This window comes from Bombina bombina, chromosome 3 (genome assembly GCF_027579735.1).
Source record: "Bombina bombina isolate aBomBom1 chromosome 3, aBomBom1.pri, whole genome shotgun sequence".
In the NCBI taxonomy this organism is placed as follows: Eukaryota; Metazoa; Chordata; class Amphibia; order Anura; family Bombinatoridae; genus Bombina; species Bombina bombina.
The window spans coordinates 530,779,441-530,800,621 of NC_069501.1; the positions used below are offsets into that span (position 1 = coordinate 530,779,441).

General features: G+C 38.6%; 1 protein-coding gene across 1 annotated transcript in view; it reads left to right on the forward strand.

Moving 5' to 3' along the window:
* Window positions 1–14,348, forward strand: part of LOC128653592 (uncharacterized) — a 142,227-nt gene extending 127,879 nt beyond the window's left edge. Inside the window, exon 6 of the mRNA XM_053706974.1 lies at window positions 14,211–14,348. Coding sequence (XP_053562949.1) covers window positions 14,211–14,314 — 104 coding nt within the window. The 3' untranslated portion in view covers window positions 14,315–14,348. The remainder of the gene's footprint in view (window positions 1–14,210) is intronic.
* The last annotated feature ends 6,833 nt before the right edge of the window (window positions 14,349–21,181 follow it).

Consider the following 21,181-nt stretch of genomic DNA (forward strand, 5'->3'; position numbering starts at 1 on the left):
GTGGTATCATAAAATTCTGACAAATAAGGGATTGGAACATATTAACCTGGCCAAGGAAAAATTCAATAAATATTTTGAAAGTTTACAAGGAGAGGATATATTAGAAAGTATTAAACTTGCGGCCGAGGCGACGTCATGTATTAGCTGGAGAGAGTCACAGTGTAAAATCATACATAACTACTATTTGACCCCAGCTAGAATGGCCAAATGGACGGAGTCAAAGGCAGGGAGGTGTTTTAAATGTACACGGGCAGGGGCAGACCTTCTACACTGTATTTGGAGTTGCCCAAAAGTAAGGCAATACTGGGCAAAGGCTCAGTATTGGTTGAACTGTTATCTCCAGAGTAAAATTGAGTTACAGGCAGAACATATATTTTTCTTAAAAAAGTCGGCTATTATGGGGGATAGACAGCTGGTCAATTTAGTTATACTGGTAGCACGTAGTCTGCTCTTTAAAAAATGGAGACAAAGAGAAACTCCCTGCATGAGGGAAGTTACCAATATTATCAAAACACAGATGTTTGTAGAAAGGCAGAACCTCAAGGCTGATTCAGAAAAGCAGTTTAAGAATTATTTTGAAAAATGGGGAAGCCTGATTAGTTCTTGGACACCAGAGCAGCAGGGTTATTTTTTAAAGCCTTTTCAGAACGCAGTACCATTCTTATATCTGATTGTATCTGGTGTATTGCCTAGGTCTTGGCTAACAGAGAGGGCCAGTTGATACAGGTTAACATAAGTAGGGGTGCTTTAAAAATATATATTTTTTTTCTCTCCGCCCTGCCCTCCGCCCCCCTCTCCCCTATGCTTTAGCGTTACGTGCTTCTCTGCTGTTTTTTGATCCTGAGGTACATAGAATTTTGATTTAGTAAAAATTAAATGTATGTAAATCAGATATTTTCCTTCCTTTTTGGAAGGACCATTTTAAGTTTGGAAAAAGTGAGGTCAAGAACAAGGGTTTTTCTCGTTTGTATACATTCAAACCCGGTGAGGGAGAAATCTAAGACATGTATGATATAAGATATGTTATGTTAATTTATATGTTTGTATACACAAAGATTTAACTTTCTGAGTTGATTATGTTGTATTATATGATGAACCTCAATAAAAAGATATAAAAAAAACAAAAAAAAAAACCTTGGCCACTTCCATTAAGGCCAGACCTTCTATCTCAAGGTCCGTTTTTCCATCAGGATCTCAAATCATTAAATTTGAAGGTATGGAAATTGAACGCTTAGTGCTTAGTCATAGAGATTTTTCGGACTCAGTGATTAATACTATGTTACAAGATCGTAAATCTGTTTCTAGACAGATTTATTATTGAGTTTGGAAGACTTACATTTCATGGTGTTCTTCTCATAAATTTTCTTGGTAGTCTTTTTGAATTCCAAGAATTTTACAGTTTCTTCAGGATGGTTTGGATAAAGGTTTGTTTGCAAGATCCTTGAAAGGACAAATCTCGACTCTTTCTGTTTTATTGCACAGAAAAATTGCTAAGCTTCCTGATATTCAATGTTTTGTTCAGGCTTTGGTTCGTATCAAGCCTGTCATTAAATCAGTCTCTCCTCCTTGGAGTCTTAATTTAGTTTTGAAGGCTTTACAGGCTCTGCCATTTGAGCCTATGCATTCTTTGGACATTAAACTACTTTCTTGGAAAGTGTTGTTCCTTTTGGTCATCTCTTCTGCTAGAAGAGTTTCTGAATTATCTGCTCTCTCTTGAGAATCTCCTTTTCTGATTTTTCTCAGGATAAGACAGTTTTGCAGACTTCATTTAAATTCTTACCTAAGGTTGTGAATTCTAACAACATTAATAGAGAAATTGTTGTCCCTTCTTTGTGTCCTAATCCTAAGAATTCTTTGGAGAGATCTTTACATTCTTTGGATGTGGTGAGAGCTCTGAAATATTATATTGAAGCTACTAAAGTTTTAAGGAAGACTTCCAGTCTATTTGTTAGTTTTTCTGGTTCTAGGAAAGGTCAGAAGGCTTCTGCTGTTTCCTTGGCTTCGTGGTTAAAGCTTTTGATTCATCAAGCTTATTTGGAGTTGGGTCAAGCCCCGCCTCAGAGAATTACAGCTCATTCTACTAGATCAGTCTCCACTTCCTGGGCTTTTAAGAATGAAGCTTCAGTTAATCAGATTTGCAAAGCTTCAACTTGGTCTTCTTTGCATACATTTACTAAATTCTATCATTTTGATGTATTTGCTTCTTCGGAAGCAGTTTTTGGTAGAAAAGTTCTTCAGGCAGCTGTTTCAGTTTGATTCTTCTGCTTTTGATTTAAGTTTTTTCTTTTCAATTATGAGACTAAACTTATGTTTTGGGTTGTGGATTAATTTTTTTCAGCGAAAAAATGGCTGTTTTTATTTTTATCCCTCCCTCTCTAGTGACTCTTGCATGGAGTTCCACTTCTTGGGTATTGCTATCCCATAAGTCACTAGCTCATAGACTCTTGCCAATTACATGAAAGAAAACATAATTTATGTAAGAACTTACCTGATAAATTCATTTCTTTCATATTTGCAAGAGTCCATGAGGCCCATTCTTTTTATGGTGGTTATGATTTTTTTGTATAAAGCACAATTATTTCCAAATTCCATTGTTGATGCTTTTTACTCCTTTCTTATCACCCCACTACTTGGCTATTCATTAAACTGAATTGTGGGTGTGGTTACGGGGTGTATTTATAGGCATTTTGAGGTTTGAGAAACTTTGCCCCTCCTGGTAGGATTGTATATCCCATACGTCACTAGCTCATGGACTCTTGCCAATATGAAAGAAATTAATTTATCAGGTAAGTTCTTACATAAATTATGTTTTCCCTCCAATGAGGTCACAGGTAGCGTCACCAATTATGTATTTAAAGACCGCCTGTGTAGCGGAATGGTATGCTTGGTTTGTAAAGCACTTTTAATAGCTCTTTACAAAGACGGCTGGGTCCGTTAAAACGTGTTGGGAAAAAAAAAATACAGGTTTTTTTATCAGAAAACCTGTGAAATCCTTTTTTGCACTAAGAAAGAGCCGGTTATCTGAAATATATGCTGTGAGTATTTACACGCCTTATTTGGTGTCCTTATCTGATATCACAGCACAATCCTTTTACTCTGAAATAGGAGTACACCTCCGCACCTGTACAGATGAAAACCGTTGAGGAATAAGAAGTATACAGTGATCAAATCGATTTATAGTGTGAACCTGCACACCATATCTATCTACACAGATTCCAGGAGAGACTGGGGGTTGGCTGCAGTTCTGATATCTTGAGGGAAGTATCAACCCATATTGTACACTGCTTTGTGTGTGTTATTCCTTCTGTGTCTGATGGTGATGACGCGTGCGCCACGTCACATGAAGGGTGTGGCCATGCGCCTTCAATAGACGGACCCTCAACAGGTCCACTGCCTCCCCACTCCACCCAGAGCCATCAGGTCTCCCCGCTGCTCCCACCTATGCAAGAATTAATGAATTAGCGCACACCATAGACCACCATATTACGATTTTAAAAAGACAAAATTATTGCGTGCTTTACGTAAAGAGGTCGATCACGAGCACGTATTCCCCATAGAAGTCAATGGAGGAGAGAAATGAAAAGAAAAAAATTTCAACACTCCTGTTGAGCGTAAAGTGAGTGAGTCATGTCATTCTGTGAAAAAGTACATGAAATTGTGATATTTTCATAATGAAAATATTTTGTGTAAGCTGCTTTATATTGTTTGTATGTAGTGAATTATGTATGTATGTGATGATATTTGTACAAATCTATAGCTAAATGAGTGTATATTTATGTAGGTCTAGTGAGTCAATTGCCGGGCCTTTGAGATTGGGTTTTACCCAACCAATCTCAAAGGCCCAGCAATTAAATCATTTGAGACCATGGTCTGCAATGATATTAAAAAACGGAAATCAGTGAATCAATATAAAAAGAACCTCAGTAAAAAACAACTAGACACCATAATGAAATTAGAACATAATAGAGATATTGTAATCAAACCAGCTGATAAAGGCGGTGGAATAGAAGTCCTAGACAAGGCAGCTTACTCCAAAGAGTCAAATAGGATCTTAGGAGATAAAGATACTTATGAGATTTTGGGTTCTAATCCAATGAATGATTACAAAAGGTCACTTGACACCATGCTCATGGAAGCAAACAACATGGGCATAATCAACAACAAAGAGTACAGTTACCTAACAAATAAGTATCCCAAAATACCAGTGTTTTATTATCTGCCAAAGATTCACAAAATATTGACTAACCCACCGGGTAGACCAATCATATCTGATATTGGATATTTGTCTAGCAATTTATCTGAGTACATTGATAAAAATCTGCAGAAACATGTAAGTGCTCTACATCTTTCCTAAGAGACGCAACTGAGGTTCTAAATATTTTAAAGAACATAGAATGGAATGACAGTTACATACTAGTAACCAGTGATGTGACATAATTGTACACCTGCATTCCGCATAAAGAAGGCCTTGAGTCAGTAGAATACTACTTAAACAAAGATGTAGACATGCCCCAGGCACAAAAGACATTCATACTTGATGGTATTAATTATATATTACGACATAATTTCTTCCACTGTGAAGGTAAGTTCTACCGGCAAATATGTGGTACGGCTATGGGGACCAGGTTTGCGCCAAGTTACGCAAATTTATATATGGGGAAATGGGAGTCCATATTTTGGGACTCCTGCCCAGAGAGCGCGGACCTGGTCGTATATAAAAGGTACATAGACGACCTACTCATAATTTGGAAGGGGAGTCTGGAAGACCTAACATATACGTACATATATAGAAGTCATGAACCAAAATCAAGCGAATCTAAAGTTTTCCCACCAAATTAGCAAAGAACACATAACCTTCTTGGATATTGACATACACGTAAGAAATGGGAATATTGAGACGTCGACCTACTTTAAAGAGGTCGACTGTAACAATTATATACACCAGACTAGCTGTCATCACAAGAAATGGATTTCCAACATTCCCAAAGGACAACTTATGTGAATAAAGAAAAATTGTTCCAATGAAAAAATGTGGCAAGAACAATCTTTGGTGTTGAAAGAAAGATTCATAGAGGGAGGTTATGATGAGTCTTCCATAGATAACATTATAACCGAAATAAGTGACATGCAAAGACACTCGCTATTGACTTACAAATCCAAGACAGTCACCACTAATGAGAAAGAATTGAAAGTACCATTTATCACACAGTATAGCGAAAATGGAAGGATTGTAGAAAACATAAAAAAACGGCATTGACATCTACTTAGAGATGATGACACTATAGGTGAACACCTGGCAGAGAGAACACAATTTATTTACAGGAAAGCCAACAATCTGAAGACCATTCTAGCTCACAGTATTCCCAGTAGTAAGACACAGAACTACTGTTTGGGCATAACGGGTAGAAGACTAGAAGGCTTCTTTCCGTGTCATCTCTGCAAAGCATGCGAACATGGGAAAAAGACTGGGATGTTCAAATTTAAAACTACAAACGAAACGTTCAAAGTCAAACATACAATTCGGTGCACAGACAAGTTTGTCATATATCTTATTGAATGTGGGTGTGGATTGCAGTACGTTAGACAAACCACAAGAAAACTTAGAGATAGAATCAGAGAACATATGTTACAAATAAAATGGAAAAAGTTAGATCTACCCATTTACAAACATTTTAAAGTCGTGCATGGAGGGAGTAACAGCCGTTTTAAATATATGGGGATAAGTAAAGTACCCAAAGACTGGAGGGGGGGACATGGAACTCAAAATGCTTAGGACTGAATCCAAATGGATATTTAATTTGGACTGTATTTACTCTAACACTTCCTCCTTCCTCCCCCTCCCCAATTGTTTGAGGGACTCCCCCTGACTACATTATCCTCTGTTAGGATAGGTAGAGATGGAAGAGCATGTATTTTCATACTAGCCCCAATTTCCCCCTACACTAACATTAAGCAGCCAGGTGGAGGTACAGTCCCACACCAACAGCCAGTCTAGCCTACAATATTTACATTAATTTATCCCTAAAAATCACTATTGGTTCCTGAGATTCTCTTTTCTAGACAATCATTACCAATTTGTTGCTCTTCCTCTTGGCCTAGCGACAGCTCCAAGAATCTTTTTAAAGGTTCTCGGTGCCCTACTCTCTGTAATCAGAGAGCGGAGTATTGTGGTGTTTCCTTATTTGGATGATATCTTGGTACTTGCTCAGTCTTTACGTTCTGCTGAATCTCACACGAATCAACTAGTGTTGTTTCATCAAAGACATGGTTGGAGGATCAATTTATCAAAAAGTTTTTTGATTCCTCAGACAAGGGTAATCTTTTTAGGTTTCCAAATAGATTCAGTGTCCATGACTCTGTCCCTAACAGACAAGGGACGATTAAAATTGGTTTCAGCTTGTCGGAACCTTCAGTCATTCCCTTCAGTGGCTATGTGCATGGAAGTTTTAGGTCTCATGACTGCAGCATCGGGCGCGTTCCCCTTTGCTCATTTTCATATGAGACCTCTCCAGCCTGGACTGTAATCACAACAGATGCAAGTCTTTCAGGTTAGGGGGCTGTTTGGGGATCTCTGACAGCACAAGGGGTTTGGAAATCTCAAAAGGCGCGATTATCAATAAATATTTTGGAACTCCGTGCGATTCTCAGGGCTCTTCAGTTTTGTCCTCCGTTGAAGAGAGAACCGTTCATTTGTTTTCAGACAGACAATATTACAACTGCGGCTTATGTCAATCATCAGGGTGGGACTCACAGTCCTCAAGCTATGAAAGAAGTATCTTGGATACTTGATTGGGCGGAATCCAGCTCCTGTCTAATTTCTGCGGTTCATATCCCAGGTATAGACAATTGGGAAGCGGATTACCTCAGTCACCAGACTTTACATCCAGGGGAGTGGTCTCTCCACCCAGAGGTGTTTTCTCAAGCTGTTTAGATGTGGGGTCTTCCAGAAATAGATCTGATGGCATCTCATCTAAAAAAGAAACTTACCAGGTACCTGTCCAGGTTCAGGGATCCTCAGACGGAAGCAGTGGATGCGTTGATACTTCCTTGGTGTTATCATCCTGCTTATATTTTCCAGCCTCTAGTTCTTCTGCCAAGAGTGATCTCCAAAATCATCATGGAGCAATCATTTGTGCTGCTGGTGGCTCAAGCATGGCCTCACAGGTTTTGGTATGTGGATCTTGTCCGGATGTCCAGTTGCCAACCTTGGCCACTTCCATTAAGGCCAGACCTTCTATCTCAAGGTCCGTTTTTCCATCAGGATCTCAAATCATTAAATTTGAAGGTATGGAAATTGAACGCTTAGTGCTTAGTCATAGAGATTTTTCGGACTCAGTGATTAATACTATGTTACAAGATCGTAAATCTGTTTCTAGACAGATTTATTTTTGAGTTTGGAAGACTTACATTTCATGGTGTTCTTCTCATAAATTTTCTTGGCAGTCTTTTTGAATTCCAAGAATTTTACAGTTTCTTCAGGATGGTTTGGATAAAGGTTTGTTTGCAAGATCCTTGAAAGGACAAATCTCGACTCTTTCTGTTTTATTCCACAGAAAAATTGCTAACCTTCCTGATATTCAATGTTTTGTTCAGGCTTCGGTTCGTATCAAGCCTGTCATTAAATCAGTCTCTCCTCCTTGGAGTCTTAATTTAGTTTTGAAGGCTTTACAGGCTCCGCCATTTGAGCCTATGCATTCTTTTGACATTAAACTACTTTCTTGGAAAGTGTTGTTCCTTTTGACCATCTCTTCTGCTAGAAGAGTTTCTGAATTATCTGCTCTCTCTTGTGAATCTCCTTTTCTGATTTTTCATCAGGATAAGGCAGTTTTGCGGATTTCATTTAAATTCTTACCTAAGGTTGTGAATTCTAACAACATTAATAGAGAAATTGTTGTCCCTTCTTTGTGTCCTAATCCTAAGAATTCTTTGGAGAGATCTTTACATTCTTTGGATGTGGTGAGAGCTCTGAAATATTATGTTGAAGCTACTAAAGTTTTCAGGAAGACTTCCAGTCTATTTGTTAGTTTTTCTGGTTCTAGGAAAGGTCAGAAGGCTTCTTCTGTTTCCTTGGCTTCGTGGTTAAAGCTTTTGATTCATCAAGCTTATTTGGAGTCGGGTCAAGCCCCGCAGAAGAGAATTACAGCTTATTCTACTAGAACAGTCTCCACTTCCTGGGCTTTTAATAATGAAGCTTCAGTTAATCAGATTTGCAAAGCTGCAACTTGGTCTTCTTTGCATACATTTACTAAATTCTATCATTTTAATGTATTTGCTTCTTCAGAAGCAGTTTTTGGTAGAAAAGTTCTTCAGGCAGCTGTTTCAGTTTGATTCTTCTGCTTTTGATTTAAGTTTTTTCTTTTCAATTATGAGACTAAACTTATGTTTTGGGTTGTGGATTAATTTATTTCAGCGGAAAATGGCTGTTTTAATTTTTATCCCTCCCTCCCTAGTGACTCTTGCGTGGAGCTCCACTTCTTGGATATTGCTATCCCATACATCACTAGGTCATGGACTCTTTCCAATTACATGAAAGAAAACATAATTTATGTAAGAACTTACCTGATAAATTCATTTCTTTCATATTGGCAAGAGTCCATGAGGCCCATTCTTTTTATGGTAGTTATAATTTTTTTGTATAAAGAACAATTATTTCCAAATTCCTTTGTTGATGCTTTTTACTCCTTTCTTATCACCCCACTACTTGGCTATTCATTAAACTGAATTGTGGTGTGGTGAGGGGTGTATTTATAGGCATTTTGAGGTTTGGGAAACTTTGCCCTTCCTGGTAGGATTGTATATCCAATACGTCACTAGCTCATGGACAAAGATGGCTGGGTCCATTGAAACGCGTTGGTAAAAATAAAATACAGGTTTTTATTAGCAGAAAACTTTTTTCCTCCAATAAGGTCACGGGTAGCATCACCAATTATGTATTTTAAGACCGCCTGTGTAGCGGAATGGTATGCTTGGTTTGTAAAGCACTTTTAATAGCTCTTGACAAAGACGGCTGGGTCCGTTGAAACGCTTTGGGAAAAATAAAAAACAGTTTTTTATCAGAAAACCTGTGAAATCCTTTTTTGCACTAAGAAAGAGCCGGTTATCTGAAATATATGCTGTGAGTATTTACACGCCTTATTTGGTGTCCTTATCTGATATCACAGCACAATCCTTTTACTCTGAAATAGGAGTACACCTCCGCACCTGTACAGATGAAAACCCTTTGAGGAATAAGAAGTATACAGTGATCAAATCGATTTATAGTGTGAACCTGCACACCATATCTATCTACACAGATTTCAGGAGAGACTGTGGGATGGCTGCAGTTCTGATATCTTGAGGGAAGTATCAACCCATATTGTACACTGCTTTGTGTGTGTTATTCCTTCTGTGTCTGATGGTGATGACGCGTGCGCCATGTCACGTGAAGGGTGTGGCCATGCGCCTTCAACGGACGGACCCTCAACAGGCCCACTGCCTCCCCACTCCACTGGGAGCCATCAGATCTCACCGCTGCTCCCACCTATGCAAGAATTAATGAATTAGCGCACACCATAGACCACCCATATTACGATTTTAAAAAAACAAAATTATTGAGTGCGTTACGGAAAGAGGCCGATCACGAGCATGTATTCCCCATAGAAGTCGATGGAGGAGAGAAATTAAAAGACAAAATTCCAACACTCCTGTTGAGCGTAAAGTGAGTGAGTCATGTCATTCTGTGTAAAAGTACATGAAATCGTGATATTTTCATAATGAAAATGTTTTGTGTACGTAATCTGCTTTATATTGTTTGCATGTAGCGAATTATGTATTTATGTGATGATATTTGTACAGATCTATAGCTAAATGAGTGTATGTTTATGTAGGTCTAGTGAGTCAATTGCCGGGCCTTTGAGATTGGGTTTTACCCAACCAATCTCAAAGGCCCGGCAATTAAATCATTTGAGACCATGATCTGCAATGATATTAAAAAACGGAAATCAGTGAATCAATATAAAAAGAACCTCATTAAAAAAACAACTAGACACAGATAATGAAATTAGAACATAATAGAGATATTGTAATCAAACCAGCTGATAAAGGCGGTGGAATAGAAGTCCTAGACATCTTAGGAGATAAAGATACTTATGAGATTTTGGGTTCTAATCCAATGAATGATTACAAATGGTCACTTGACACCATGCTCATCGAAGCAAACAACATGGGCATAATCAACAACAAAGAGTACAGTTACCTAACAAATAAGTATCCCAAATTACTGTGTTTTATTATCTGCCAAAGATTCACAAAAGATTGACTAACCCACCGGGTAGACCAATCATATCTTATATTGGTTATTTGTCTAGCAATTTATCTGAGTACATTGATAAAAAATCTGCAGAAACATGTAAGGGCTCTACATCTTTCCTAAGAGACTCAACTGAGGTTCTAAATATTTTGAAGAACATAGAATGGAATGACAGTTACATACTAGTAACCAGTGATGTGACATCATTGTACACCTGCATTCCGCATAAAGAAGGCCTTGAGTCAGTAGAATACTACTTAAACAAAGATGTAGACATGCCCCAGGCACAAAAGACATTCATACTTGATGGTATTGATTATATATTACGACATAATTTCTTCCACTGTGAAGGTAAATTCTACCGGCAAATATGTGGTACAGCTATGGGGACCAGGTTCGCGCCAAGTTACGCAAATTTATATATGGGTAAATGGGAGTCCATATTTTAGGACTCCTGCCCAGAGAGCGCGGACCTGGTCCTATATAAAAGGTACATAGATGACCTACTCATAATTTGGAAGGGGAGTCTTGAAGACCTAACATATACGTTAGAAGTCATGAACCAAAATCAAGCGAATCTCAAGTTTACCCACCAAATTAGCAAAGAACACATAACCTTCTTGGATATTGACATACACGTAAGAAATGGGAATATTGAGACGTCGACCTACTTTAAAGAGGTCGACTGTAACAATTATATACACCAGACTAGCTGTCATCACAAGAAATGGATTTCCAACATTCCCAAAGGACAACTTATGCGAATAAAGAAAAATTGTTCCAATGAAAAAATGTGGCAAGAACAATCTTTGGTGTTGAAAGAAAGATTCATAGAGGGAGGTTATGATGAGTCTTCCATAGATAACATTATAACCGAAATAATTGACATGGAAAGACACTCGCTATTGACTTACAAATCCAAGACAGTCACCACTAATGAGAAAGAATTGAAAGTACCATTTATCACACAGTATAGCGAAAATGGAAGGATTGTAGAAAACATAAAAAAACGGCATTGACATCTACTTAGAGATGATGACACTATAGGTGAACACCTGGCAGAGAGAACACAATTTATTTACAGGAAAGCCAACAATCTGAAGGCCATTCTAGCTCACAGTATTCCCAGTAGTAAGACACAGAACTACTGTTTGGGCAAAACGGGTAGAATACTAGAAGGCTTCTTTCCGTGTCATCTCTGCAAAGCATGCGAACATGGAAAAAAGACTGGGATGTTCAAATCTAAAACTACAAACGAAACATTCAAAGTCAAACATACAATTTGGTGCACAGACAAGTTTGTCATATATCTTATTGAATGTGGGTGTGGATTGCAGTACGTTAGACAAACCACAAGATAACTTAGAGATAGAATCAGAGAACATATGTTACAAATAAAATGGAAAAAGTTAGATCTACCCATTTACAAACATTTTAAAGACGTGCATGGAGGAAGTGACAGCCGTTTTATTTTCATACTAGCCCCAATTTCCCCCAACACTAACATTAAGCAGCCAGGTGGAGGTACGGTCCCACACCAACACACAGTCTAGCATACAATATTTACATTAATTTATAATAATTGGTTACCCTGAGTGATAGAATCTACATACTGTCTTCCATAAGATAGGTAGAGATACTAGAGCATGGATTCTCATACTAGCCACAAATCCCCCTAATAATATATGGCGAGATATAGGTATGGCTATATATGGCTAAGTACAGGTATGATTATATACCAGTAGGTTTCAATAGTAATTCAATCATACAGTTCTTTTAAACATGTTGATTTCTCATACATCATTTTATTTATTTTTATGTTTATTTTTATTTTTTATTTTTTAATGTATCAAATAAGGGACATAACTTAATTTTCATCTAAGTTTATTGTACTATAGCTAATGTAGTATTTATTTGTTTATATTTTAGAAGTCATGGGTTGATATTCTAACCCCATAAATATCTGTAAATCCTGGAGAAATATTAAGCCTAAAATCCTCAATTTTTTGTGGGAAGGATCTATTCCATATTTGCTATCCTTATAATGACAAGGCTCTATCTTTAAACATTTAGAGATATTTTTATATTTTACAAATTTTAATAAATTGCTTATATATATTTTTTTATACTTTTTATTTTTTCTATATTTTTTCTATATTTTTTCTATATATTTTTTATATATATATATATATATATATATATATATATATATATATATATATATATATATATATAATTTGTATATGTAATCTTTCAATCTAAGTATATTTTATATTTATTTGAGATTTATAAGCAACCCCTATTTCATATACCAAGACCCGTAATAATATAAAGGATCTGATCGCAATTTAGCTAATACACGGCCAGATTACGAGTTTTTGCGTTATTTCCACCGCTCACCTTTAATAGCGCTGCTATTACAGGTTTTCCAAAAAACCTGTGTTAGCGGGTAATATGGCTGTGTTGAGCTCCATACCGCACACAAATGCCAGCGCTGCTTTGAGCTGGTTTTACGTGCTCGTGCACGATTTCCCCATAAGCATCAAAGGGGAGAGCCGGCTAAAAAAAAGCCTAACACCTGCAATAAAGGAGCGTAAAGCTCCGTAACGCAGCCCTATTGATGTCTATGGGGAAACAAAATCTATGTTTACACCTAACACCCTAACATAAACCCCAAGTCAAAACACCCCTAATCTGCCGCCCCCGCTAGCTTAGGTTTTATTTTATAGGTAAGTATTTAGTTTTAAATAGGAATTATTTAGGTAATGATAGTAATTTTTATTTAGATTTATTTTAATTATATTAAAGTTAGGGGGTTTAGGGTTAGACTTAGGGTTAGGTTTAGGGGTTAATATATTTATTTAGTGTTAGTGATGTGGGAGGCCAGAGGTTTAGGGGTTAATAACTTTAGTATAGTGGCAACGGCGATGTTGGGGGCGGCAGATTAGGGGTTAATAAGTGTAGGTAGGTGGCGGCGACATTGGGGGCAGCAGATTAGGGATTAATAATATTTAACTAGTGTTTGTGATGGGGTTAATATTTTTGTTTTAGTTTTTGCGATGCGGGAGGGCCTCGGTTTAGGGGTTAATAGGTAGTTTATGGGTGTTAGTGTACTTGTAACACTTTAGTTATGAGTTTTATGCTACAGCTTGGTAGCGCAAAACCCATATCTACTGACTTTAGATGGCGGTACGAATCTTGTAGGTATAGGCTGTACCGTTCACTTTTTGGCCGGACAGGCAAAACTCGTAATACCGGCGCTATGGAAGTCCCATTGAAAAAGGACTTTTTGAAAGGTGCGGTAGTTACGTTGCGTTACGGCCAAAAAGGTGTGCGGTACAGCTGTACCTACAAGACTCGTAATAGCAGCAGTAGTGAAAAAGCAGCTTTATGAGCATAACGCAAAACTCGTAATCTAGCCGGCAGTTAGCTAAAACTCCCTTTTTTGCCCCAAGTCATAGCTCTAAATTGAGACAATAAGAAACTCGAAGTGTAAACAACGTTAATAAAACAAGAAACTGGTTTGCCCATAGGTAGCTGTGTAATAATGGAAGCATTCCCTTACTCAAAATTAATTCCACGCTAAATAGCAAAACGAAAGTGGTAAAACCAGAAGTGGTAAAAAACGCAAGTGGCGTTTTACTGCAAAATTTGGCGCCAATAACAAATGCAGACCTTCCTATCAGATAGGATTTGATTGGAAAAAATACCATTTATAAGTCTAAGTTTTATGAAGCCTCATTATGTCTTCAAAAAGGCCCTATATAAGGGCTGAAATGCGCCGACCAGTATCCAAACCAGGATTTGTGAGGCTTTCTATTTCTCTCAGGATTGTTTATTTTCGTGAATGCAACAACAATACCCTCTACCTATAAATGTCATTTTCTACACTGTTTTTTTTCTTTTTTCTTTCTTTATTTAGGATTGCATTGTTTATTACTAGTTATTATCCCAGCAGCGGGACTTCTTGGATATCGAGTTTGGACACAGGAATCACCACTAATAGGACACAGGAATTACTACTAATAGTATACACACTTATTTGGACACTTGGATTATATCATCAGTACTATAATACCACTAGACACATACGCATATTTATATATTTTTTGGGGTATTATATAGATATTAGCATTGGAGTTATACCTTTGGATTTTTTTCTTATTTTTGATATGGACACTTTAATACAATATATATTTCTTCACATATCTTCACATATATTTTTTCACATATTTTTCACAATATTGTGATTTTTTAATTTTAATTTTTGATTTTTATATATTTTTTGCATTTTTTGGCCATTTTTTGACTGTATTTTCCACAGTTTACCACCTTTTATTGCACGTGTACACGTTTGTATAGGTAACCAACCGGTATCCTTACCAGAGATCTATCCAGACATTGCACTATTTTGATCTTCTGAGATTGTCTCATCTACTAGTGTATTCATTATTTGCACTTTACATCTATTACATTGTATACCAATTGAATTATATGTATTTCTATAACATTGAATCCGATTGTATTGTATTTTATCTAAACAGTTTTTGACCTGACATAATATATATGTGAGAGCGACCAAAAAATTTTATTATAAAAATTTTTATATAAGTTTTTAACATAAATAAATTGTTTTAAGCATTTTGAAACTACAAGTTTCTATACTTATTTGCCTATATAGAAAGACCAACTGTAGGTGCTATATTATATATTATACATTATTAGATATACCATTGTCAATATCACCCTCCTTTTCAGTCAGCTTTGTTCCTGATTTATCCTGTTTTTATATATACTTTAGCCAACTTTGCCACTCCTATTCCCTTTTCATTACAAGTTTTCAAACAGTAGGCTTGTGCGTGCGATATGGTTGCGTTGAGCTCCATACCGCACACAATTCAAGTGCTGTTTTGACGTGCTTGTGCACACTTACCCCATAGACATCAATGGGGAGAGCGGGCTAAAAAAAAGCCTAACACCTGCGATCGCGGAATGAAAAGCTCCGTAACGCAGCCCCATTGATGTCTATGGGGAAAAATAAAGTTATGTTTAAACCTAACACCCTAACATAAACTCCGAGTCTAAACACCCCTAATCTGTCCCCCACTGACATCGCCGGCACCAACATAATGTTATTAACCCCTAATCTACCACCACCTAAATAAAACTAATAACCCCTATTCCGTCGCACCCCAACATTGCCGCAACTATATTAAAGTTTAATAACTATATTAAAGTTTAATAACCCCTATTCCACCGCTCCCTGACATCGCCGTCACTAAATAAAGGTATTAACCCCTAAACCTCTGGCCTCCCACATCACTACCACTAAATAAACCTATTAACCTCTAAACCGACAGCACCCCACATCACAGCCTAAATTAAGCATGCACATCATGGGCAGGAACCCAGGAACGATCCGCCACGGAGTAACCCTTCCAATGCACATGATATTGCAGTTGTCTGCGCCTGTATCTGGAGTCCAGGATCTTAGCAACCTCATAATCGGGGTCGCCATGGACCAGGAGTGGAGGAGGAGGAGCTCTGAGTCGGGTATACAGGCATACCTCAATTTACAGTGCTTCACTTTACAGCGCTTCGCTAATACAGCGCATTGTGGAGCTGAAGTTCAACCTCCAAGGATTTTGAAACAATGCTGTAATCATTGTGAGATTGCGAGAAAAGTGACTGTCACTATTTTGTTATGCGCAGTTCACTCTGTTCACAGCATTACAGTGCAATCTGTGTCTCAGTGTTATAGTCTGGCAAATTGTTCTACAGTAATTGTAACTATTTTACAGGTACAGTATTTATTGAATACTGTGTTGTACTAGTGTTAAACTAAATGCACCCCAATATATGTTAGTTCAAACATGGTTTTAAACACCGGCAAGTGAAAAGAAATCTATACCGACATTGTTTCACTTTAATGCGGTTTTCACTTTACAGCGGGTCTCTGGTCCCTAACCCGCGGGTATGAATGGGGTATACCTGTATCTATTTTTGATGTAAGGCTTGAGTAACAAGATATGGAAGACTGGGTGTATGCGCAGGGTTCTGGGTAAGGTCACTCTGTAGGCAACAGGAGACAGTCTTTTTAGGACTTTGTAAGGACCGATAAACCTAGGCCCTAATTTGTGACAGGGTTGACGTAGACGAATGTATCGAGTAGAGACCCAAACACGTTCACCTACCGAGATGGCATGCACAGAGGCTCTATGATGATCAGCAAACTTCTTGTATCTAAAGACAGCTGAATGTAACTGAGAGCGAATACATTGCCAATGAGTGGTGAGTTCAGTAACGTGTCGGTCTGCAGCAGGAACCCCTGTGGACTGAGCAGAAAGAGGGAAGACACGAGGTTGATACCCTGCTGCTGCTTGAAATGGAGAACAACGTAGAAAAGAGTGCCATTGACTGTTTCTCGCCAGCTCAGCTAGGGGTAGAAACTCAGACCAGTTGGTATGGAGAGAATTGACAAAGGCTCTAAGGTAGCCCTCGAGATCTTGGTTTACTCTCTCAGTTAGTCCATTGGTCTGAGGGTGGTAGCCAGAAGACAAGAAAACAGTGGTTCCAATCAATTTACAAAAGGCTCGCCAAAAGGCAGAAATGAATTGTGGACCTCTGTCGGAAACAATATTCACGGGAATGCCATGAAGTCATACCACATGCAATAGAAAAAGAGACAATAATTCCTGGGCAGAAGGCAGTTTCTTAAGGGGTTCAAAATGAGCCAGTCTGGAAAACCGATCCACCACAACCCAAATAACTGTATGGTGGTCAGAAGGTGGAAGGTCCACAATGAAGTCTATTGTTATGTGTGTCCATGGTTGTTTGGGAATGGACAATGGTTGGAGCAAGCCAGGAGGCATGGATCAGGGAAATTTGTTGGCAGCAAAAGTCGTGCAGGCTCTCACATAATCCTGAGCATCAGACTTCATAGTAGGCCACCATACATGTTGGGAAAGATGCTAAAAAGTCCTTGTCAAGCCAGGATGTCCTGAGAGTTTAGTATCATGAGCCCAGGATAGCACAGGAGTCCGTAGATTCAGAGGTACAAAGAGGGAGGTATGATGTGTTCAATAGGAGCTTCAGAGGAATCACTTGAGTGAGGAAACTGACGGGAAAGGGCGTCTGCCTTCTTGCTTTTGGTCCCGGGAAGATAAGAGACTACAAAGTTAAAATGGGAAAAGAACAAGGCCCACCTGGCCTGTCAAGGATTGAATCGATGATCAGTCTCTAGGTAAGTTAGATTCTTGTGGTCGGTGAGAATCTGAATGGAATTGGCGGTGCCCTCTAACCAATGACGCCATTCAGTCAAGGCCATCTTAATGGCTAAGAGTTCATGATTACCCACATAGTAATTCCTCTCAGCAGGAGTAAAGCATTTAGAGAAAAAGGCTACAGGGTGTGACTTGGAGGTTAAAGGATTCCTTTGGGTTAGAACTGTTCCAGCCCCTATCTCAGAGACATCAACCTCTAAACTGTAGGTCAGGATCAGGATGGTGGAGCACAGGAGTAGAACAGAAAGCCTTTTTTAGTTGAGAGAAGGCATTTATGGCTTCTGGTGGTCAATGTTTACAGTCTTTGTTCCGAATTGTCAATTCAGTGAGTGGAGCGACTCTTTGAGAAAAGTTCTTTATAAACTTGCGGTAATAATTGGAGAACCCCAAGATGACAGTGCAATTGAGAAGGTCACGGAAGACATAGTTGACAAATGCCTGGAAGACTGCAGGGCCTTTACACAGCCCAAAGGGCATTACAAGGTATTTGTAATGCCCTGATCTTGTGTTGAAGGTGGTCTTCTATTCGTGGCCTGGGAAGATACAAATCAGATTGTATGCCCCACGTAGGTCCAGTTTGGTGAAGAAGCGAGCATCCTGGAGTGAGTCTAAGGGGCCTAGTTATCAAGCCGTCAACCTCAAATACGCTGGAATTCTGCAGCGTATTTGTGGCGAGGCTGATTCGCCTTAGTTATCAAAGGCTACAGACCGGCAAAAGTAGAATTTTGTGACGTAAACTTCGATCCGCCGGACTCCGTCCGACACAGATCAATTCTTACGTCACTCCAGATGTTCCGCACACAAGTACGGCACAATCTCACTACTTTTGCTAGTTATCAAAAAACTAGCAGGTACGCTCGGCACTTTTACGGCCCAGCGTACCTGGTTTTCAAACCGCCAGCCTGGAGGCGGCGGATCCCATAGGAATCAATGGGAGTCTGACCATAGCGAAAGTACAAGTTTGCTGCTGACAGACATCCCATTGATTCCTATGGGAGATGTCTACACCTAACACCCTAACATGTACCCCGAGTCTAAACACCACTAATCTGTCCCCCCTACACCGCCGCAACTAAATAAAGTTATTACCCCCTAAACCGCCGCTCCAGAAGCCCACCGACACTATAATAAATATGTTAACCCCTAAACCGCCGCTCCCGGAGCCCACCGCAAGCTACTCTATACATATTAACCCCTAAACCGCCGCTCCCGGAGCCCACCGCCAACTACATTATACCTAGTAACCCCTATCCTGCCCCCCCTATACCGCCGCCCTCTATAATAAATTTATTAACCCCTATCCTGCCGATCCCGCACCTCGCCGCAACTAAATAAATAGTTTAACCCCTAAACCACCGCTCCCGGACCCCCGCAACCTATATTAAATTTATTAACCCCTATCCTGCCCCCCTACACCGTCGCCACCTATAATAAATTTATTAACCCCTATCCTGCCCCCTTCTACACCGTCACCACCTATAATAAATTTATTAACCCCTATCCTGCCCCCCACTACACCGCCGCCACTGTAATAAAATTATTAACCCCTAAACCTAAGTCTAACACTAACCCTAACACCCCCCTAACTTAAATATTAATTAAATAAATCTAAATAATATTTCTATTATTAACTAAGTTAATCCTATTTAAAACTAAATACTTACCTATAAAATAAACCCTAATATAGCTACAATATAAATAATAATTATATTGTAGCTATCTAAGGATTTATTTTTATTTTACAGGTACCTTTCAATTTATTTTAACTAGGTACAATAGCTATTAAATAGTTATTAACTATTTAATAGCTTACCTAGCTAAAATAAAGAGAAATTTACCTGTAAAATAAAAACTAACCTAAGTTACAATTACACCTAACACTACACTATACTTTAATAAATTATTCCTATTTAAAACTAAATACTTACCTGTAAAATAAACCCTAAGATAGCTACAATATAATTAATAATTACATTGTAGCTATCTTAGGATTTATATTTATTTTACAGGTAACTTTGTATTTATTTTAGCTAGTTAGAATAGTTATTAAATAGTTATTAACTATTTAATAACTACCTAGCTAAAAGAAATACAAAATTACCTGTAAAATAAATCCTAACCTAAGTTACAATTAAACCTAACACTACACTATCATTAAATAAATTAAATAAACTACCTACAAATAACTACAATTAAATACAATTACATAAACTAACTAAAGTACAAAAAATAAAAAAAGCTAAGTTACAAAAAATAAAAAAAATAAGTTACAAACATTTAAAAAATATTACAACAATTTTAAGCTACTTACACCTAATCTAAGCCCCCTAATAAAATAACAAACCCCCCCAAAATAAAAAATGCCCTACCCTATTCTACATTAAAAAAATTCAAAGCTCTTTTACCTTACCAGCCCTTAAAAGGGCCTTTTGTGGGGGCATGCCCCAAAGAGTTCAGCTCTTTTGCCTGTAAAATAAAAATACAACCCCCCCCAACATTAAAACCCACCACCCACATACCCCTAATCTAACCCAAACCCCCCTTAAAATAACCTAACACTAATCCCCTGAAGATCATCCTACCTTGTCTTCACTCAGCCGAGCAGCGATGGAACCGAAGAGGACATCCGGACCAGCAGAAGCTATCCTCCAAGGGGCGCTGAAGAAATCTTCCATCCGATGAAGTGATCCTCCAAGCGGCGCTGAAGAAATCTTCCATCCGGGCGAGGTCATCTTCCAAGAGGCGCTGAAGAAGTCTTCTATCCGGGCGAGGTCATCTTCGAAGCCGGGTCTTGAATCTTTATCCCGCCGACGCGGAACATCCTTCTTTCCCGACGAACTACCGATGAATGAAGGCTCCTTTAAGGGACGTCATCCAAGATGGCGTCCCTTCAATTCCGATTGGCTGATAGGATTCTAGCAGCCAATCGGAATTAAGGTAGCAAAATTCTGATTTGATTGAGCTTGCATTCTATTGGCTGATACGTCCCTTAAAGCAGTGATTTTTAACCTTTTTTTTGCCGTGGCACACTTTTTTTACATTAAAAAATCCTGTGGCACACCACCATCCCAAAATTTAAAAAAAAATCACACATTGTAGCCTAATACAGCATATATATATATACACATACACACAAACACACACATACTGTATGTATTGTGCTGTTATGCCATGCCTCCTACAAACTACCCCTGCACTGGGAGTAAAAAACAAGCAAAGTTTAAAAAATATGTCACACTGTTGTCAGTCTGCCGTGGCACACCTGAGGATCTCTCACGGCACACTAGTGTGCCACGGCACACTGGTTGAAAAACACTGCCTTAAAGGAGCCTTCATTCGTCGGTAGTTCGTCGGGAAAGAAGGATGTTCCACGTCGGCGGGATAAAGATTCAAGACCTGGCTTCGAAGATGACCTCGCCCGGATAGAAGACTTCTTCAGCGCCTCTTGGAAGATGACCTCGCCCGGATGGAAGATTTCTTCAGCGCCGCTTGGAGGATCACTTCATCGGATGGAAGATTTCTTCAGCGCCCCTTGGAGGATAACTTCTGCCGGTCTGGATGTCCTCTTCCGTTCCATCGCTGCTCGGCTGAGTGAAGACAAGGTAGGATG